This window comes from Leuciscus leuciscus (assembly GCF_965113295.1).
Source record: "Leuciscus leuciscus genome assembly, chromosome: 14".
NCBI classification, from domain to species: Eukaryota; Metazoa; Chordata; class Actinopteri; order Cypriniformes; family Leuciscidae; genus Leuciscus; species Leuciscus leuciscus.
The window spans coordinates 4,413,568-4,419,692 of record NC_138738.1 but is presented as its reverse complement, the minus strand read 5'-3'; the positions used below and the strand labels follow the sequence as shown (position 1 = coordinate 4,419,692).

The window sequence follows — 6,125 nt, the reverse complement described above, 5'->3', positions numbered from 1 at the left end:
TTTTCGCTAATTATTTTGAATCTTTATTCAAAAGTTTCCCCCGAAGTCAAAGTTTACGTTCATCTTACAGAAATGATGCTGTATACCACTATGTTTTCGATTAGATTATATCCAGATCGCATCGAATACTGTGTAGTTTGTTTCACGTCTCTGCAGTCGAATACGCTGGGCGAATCGGTTCGTATGAATCATTGAACACAAGCGATTCTTTTGCCAAAGCGACAACTATTGGAGAGTCTGCTGTACTTCGTACATTACGACTGATAATACGCTTCACTAGAATTAAGGGGTTGGACACTCGAGTACAGAGACAACACTCTTCATGCACTCATTAAAGGAAGCAGACACTTGAAACTGCCTAGAGGGAACATACTGACATTTTGTTGCATAACGCTCTCAATACAAAAATCTTGACTCGCACGGATTCATCAGTCCGCTGATGATGAGGAGAATGATGGTCAAAAGAGAATGACAGGTGAGTAAAACTCCAGTCACAGCCTCATACGAGTCATATTGAGTTTTACATTTTAATGTCAGTGGATGTATTCTATATAGATAGTTCTGAAATTAATTTATAATGGTATTTATTTACAGGATACCAAGAATACCATATTATTTATTTGTACCTATTTGAAATTGTAAATAATCCACGAATATGTCGAAAAACTTTATTTTGGACTTGCACTATGGTAGTACCATGATATTCTTGAAACTACCTTCAAGTAGCCTACACTGTAAAAAAAAAATTGCTGCGATTATTTATCACAACTTAAAATCCAACATTGTTTCAACTTTAAAAAGTATGTGTTCATGCTTGACTTAAAATATTAAGTTTAGTTAACTTTAGTTAAGTTGGATATTTAAGTTATCTCAACAAATTTTAAATTGTTATAACTAATCACAGCCAAATTTTTTTACAGTGTAACATAAATACTATTTAAGTACCATGGTATACTAAAGTCTCTGTACCATGGTATCCTCTTCACATTACCTTTTTTTTGTAAGGAATTACCATGGGATGTATAAAATATGATAATACCTTTGGTACTTTTAATTAGACTTGTGGGCAAACTTGTTCCATGAGTTATTCCAGTTCAAATCAGCTCTAGTGTATTAGTCCGTTTACTTTGACAATACCAGATCTGTTTAGTTACTTCCAGAACATTGGATTAATGAGCATATTAATAATTAACAATGCCTTTCTTTATGCAGAAAAACGGTTCATGTTTTGTTTTGCAGGTGTCTATGAATACAGCTGTCATTTGAATATTGTTAGTGTGCAACAGTTTTCATTTCACCCACCGAATAATCTTTTGCATATGTTTTGCATGAACTATGGATGGGAGTGCTGGAAACAACAGACCTCGTGATAAAATAACGATATTTGGGTGGTTGAAAAATAATAAGGACATGACAAATAATATTACATAACATTCAATATTTATTTCTTCATTCAAATGTATTCAAATATAATTTTTTAAAATAAAATATTAATATAAACTATCAAAATATAAAACTGCATGCATAACAATTATACAAGACTAGAAAAGTTTTGTTTAAAATAGTTTTAGATAAAATAAAGCATATTATACTTTTTATTTTAAGAAACACAACCCCCTGCTGTCTGTATCAAACCTCCATGGCAATAGAAATTTTTAACCTGGAAAACCAAGGGGAGTTTTTAAACCTGTGTTTTTCCTGGTTTAGTAAGCTATTATTGATTGTCTTTTTGGTGCGGCCTCACTAGACTCGCATACATTCAGAGTATAATAGCAAAAACATGCAAAGAGTTTTTATTAAAATTTGCTACAACAGCTTAAGTTGAATGACCTGCAAATGTGCGTAGCCAAAAGATGCTTGACCAGTGCAGATTGACCTCTTGGCTCGATAGAGTTTGTTGATGTAGATTTTAACAATTTATTATTATCATCATTATTATTTGTTCTTTTAACTAGTAAAAACAGAAGCAAGCATAATTTTGCATGCTTAAAGCCTATATCTAACTTATTCTCTTTTTGTCTCCAGCTTCCACGTTTACAACTGCATTTCTCAACGCCACCCAAGAACATGCATGCATCAACCAGACACGTAGGGACAGCGAAGACTTCAAATATATGGCATACACTATCACGTACAGTGTTGTATTCCCTATTGGATTCATCAGCAACTTCGTGGCTTTGATTGTGTTCCAGTGTTTCACCCCTAAGAAGTCTGCCAACACGGTTTTTATGACTAACTTGGCCATTTCAGATGCTAGCTTCTCCTTGACTTTGCCCTTCCGCCTGGTCTACTACTTCAGGGGCGGTCAATGGGACTTCCCAGACTGGTTTTGCCGCTGGTGTGTATTTTCCTTTTACGTGAACCTGTACACAAGCGTATTGTTCCTTACTGGCCTTAGTGTACTACGGTACTTTGCCGTGCTTCACCCCATTCGCCACAAGACCCTGGCCACGGTGCGGCGAGCCAGTCTATCATGCTTTGCGATCTGGATATTTGTGGCCTTCTTGTCAACGCCATTCCTCATGTCAGGTACTTTAAAACGGGGGGATAAGATTATCTGCTTTGAACCCGGGAACATCACGTCATGGAAGCGCATATTTATCTTGAACTATGTGGGGGTTTCGTTTGGATTTGTCATTCCGTTTATTATAATACTGGTCTGCTACGGCTGCATCTTCTACAAACTCGTCAAAGGGCGGAAAATCGGGGCTCAAAAGCGGATCACCCGCCGACGCTCTGTGTATTTGATCGTGGTTGTCCTGAGCACGTTCCTGCTGTGTTTCCTACCATATCACGTCATTCGCACGGTCCATCTTCATGCCATTGTTTCAAGCCAGGACTGCCAGGTCAGAGAGTACCTCCTGAAAGTTCTGGTCATCTCGCTGTGCATGGCGGCATCCAACAGTTGCTTCAATCCCCTGTTGTACTACTTCGCGGGAGAGACCTTCCGCAAGACAGTCCGTAAAGCGTCAGGTCGAGTAACGCAAGGTTCCATCAATCACAGTGGTCTCTTCCCGTCAATTCGACGCCGGAGCCAATCCGAAAACTGTCAGAGGACAAGAACCCAAAGCTTCACTGCCGTACGCCAAGACTGTCTGCCATGTTCCTTAGACAGGCAGGTCATGAGCAAAAAGAAGCCTAAAGTCTGCGTACCTGAAGAGCAATGCAAATCTTCTGACTCTGCAAAAAGCATTGATGACTGACAAAGGAAAGTCTATAATGATTTGCAGTAGTAAAGAACAGAGGAAGAAATCGGAGTGTGAAGAATATATGTCTCTATTGTTGTCATGAATAAGCAAACTCAATGCATTTCTTTTTTTCCCTTTCACTTCTCAACTGTGAGACTAAAATGTTTAAAGATGTTGGGCATTAGATAAGTCTAGGTGAATCTCACACAACCTCAAAAATGGCTCGTTTTTTATTTATTTTCATACTGTTTATGCTTTTGGCAGATGCTTTTATCTCAAGCATCTTACATCAAATTCAAGGAATGCATGTTCTTGTTCGACTCACCCTGGCACACTCTTAAAAATAAAGGCCACAGAAGGGGGTTTTCATAGCAGTGCCATTTTGGTCTTCAAAGAACATTTTAATAATCTGAAGTTAGATGCCTGTGATAGCAAACAGAGCGGTTGCAATCACACCAGGATCGAACACTGAAGCAGTAAAAAAAAAAACAGGTGTTAAGAGCATGATGAAAACAACAGAACTGCTACGTACTAAAAACAGCACCAACTCCCCGTCATAAAAAATATAGGCTGGAGTTTTAACGCACTCAAGCAGCGCTAACAAGAACCTTGTTCATCTCTCGCTAAACTCAATCTGACCAACCATTAGCTCTTCCTTCTACTAGTGACAGCAGCCGTACATGCATATATTTCATATTTACTTACATAATTGGAACATACCATTTTCAATGTAGTTAACCCATCACCATATATTTGAATAAATACATAAAATGATGATTAAAGGGATAGTTCACCCAACATTTTTAATTAAGTCATTTACTCACCCTCACGTTGTTCCAAACCTGTATGAATTTCTTTCATTGGACACCATTGACTTCCATTTCCTCATACTAGTATGGAAGTCAATGAGGACCATTAACTGTTTGGGTACCAACATTCTTTAAATTATCTTACTTTGTGTTCAGCAGAAGAAGAAAAAATTCATATATTTCAACTATCCCTATAAGAACACAAGTTAAAACAGATATCAATAAATGAGACAGATAAAACACATCTGTACACACAGTTCAATAAATGGCTATTATGAACTTAAAGGTGCGCATTAAAAATGACCTCGCTCACTCTCTGCTAAAACATGGAATTAAAACAGCGAACCCCAGATAAATATAATAAATGAACGATACAGAAAAACGTACACAGTAATGGAAGACTGCGGTCTCTACATCTTAATGGTAGGGAAGAACTTTTATTTGTATAATCAGTTCCATCACAAACCAGTAAAGTCTGTTTGAGAAGATATTTGATAGTTAAGTACTTTTCATTGTTACAAGAGGACATTGTGTAAGGCACTTCCCAACTGGAAGAAAAACCACACATGATTTATCTTCAGTATCTTCATTTTATCCCCAAATGATTATAAATTAAGACTTTGAATCTCCTTCTTATCAAATCTACTAGAAATCCACCGACTCAAAATCTGCTCAGTTTCAAAAATCTGCAATCAAACGTCAGAAATCTTAATTAGCTCAAACATTTCTCATCATATTCTTCCAATTTAAGACTATATTCCCCAACCTATGGTGTCTTTTTTTTTTTTTTTTTTTACTGAATCTAAATCTAAACTTTTTATCCAATCTAAATTTCTCTTTTTATGAACACCGACTCCTAAGCTAGGAAAGATGATCTGAGCCAAAAAGTTGACCGTTTTAGTCGAGATTCCTTGTTGTGTTTTCTGCTGATTGCAGTATTTGAAACCTTTATCAGCATATCAGAAATTCTTAATTGTATCATTAGATTATATAAGTCCTGAAAAAGACCATTTTCAAACTTCAAAGACTTCAAACAATCAAACTCCATTTGAGAGGAATTTCGGCAGGACATTTGTTGGCTCGCTGTATAACTCTAGTCAATATGATTGAAGATGGGAAGAGCGTGTGATTTATACTTTATTTAAACTTGGATTTTCACTGACTTCTTCTAAATAACCACATAATAAGGTTAATCAGTCTTTTAGCATACATTATTTATCTCATAGGCACATTTGAAGAAATTATATCATTGTTGATCTGTAAACAACATTTTGTATTTATTTCCCTGTTGCTCTAGGCCAGTATTATCAGAGCCACCTCAGTGCTTTCATGAAGTGCTTTCCACTATACCTTTGTACGTAACCACATTTTCAATGTCTTATTTCTTTTTACTATTATTATTATTATAGTATTTTTATATTCTCTTCATTGTTTGTTTCATTTCTATTTGGAAAACTGCTTGTAAAAATCTCTTTGTAAAGCACTATGTGCAAGAAGGTCATTTATGAAATCCGTTTCAATAAAGTCAAAAAGCTAAATTATTGGTCTTGTTTTACTAAGTAACTAATACAACTGTTTTAACCAGATACTGAGGTTAGCAGTGCTCAAAAACGGGTATACTATACTTACTGGTGTATATACTGTGTAATTGCTACACTATATAAAAATAAAAAGTTAAAGAACATTTTTCGTTTTTAAGAAATTAAGTACAATCAACTTGGATGTTTAAGTCACTTCAACATCTCAACTTAGTTTGATGAGTTAAAGCAATGCAGAAACATGTTGTCATAACTTATTGATCATATTGTATTTTACGGTGTAGGCCTATATTTTTATTTTTATAATTACTTATAATTTTTTTCCTCAGTTCATTAACTCGTCCGAATCTCTGTTCGACAACCAGTCACAATGCTACCGTTTGAAACCTTTATCGTACCATATCCCATATTTGTTTTTTAATAATGTGCACTATTTAAAGTAAATGTATACAGGGAGTAATTCGCTGGTATTTGATTTCTAACAACATCTTGTAAACTCGTTTGTTTCCAAAGGAAGTAATTGCTAAAGGCTTCTTCCAAACACATGGTTCGTCCCACATTCTTTTCCTAAGAAACAGGAATCGATCTGT

At 35.8% G+C, this 6,125-nt stretch overlaps 1 protein-coding gene across 1 annotated transcript; it reads left to right on the top strand.

The window, feature by feature from the left end:
- The first annotated feature begins 253 nt into the window (after positions 1-253).
- On the top strand, positions 254-5,535 carry cysltr3 (cysteinyl leukotriene receptor 3). Its single transcript, XM_082136488.1, has 2 exons — positions 254-475; positions 2,026-5,535. Exons 1-2 carry the CDS (start codon positions 469-471, stop codon positions 3,201-3,203), a joined length of 1,185 nt encoding a protein of 394 aa, XP_081992614.1. The 5' UTR covers positions 254-468; the 3' UTR covers positions 3,204-5,535.
- Positions 5,536-6,125: the final 590 nt, after the last annotated feature.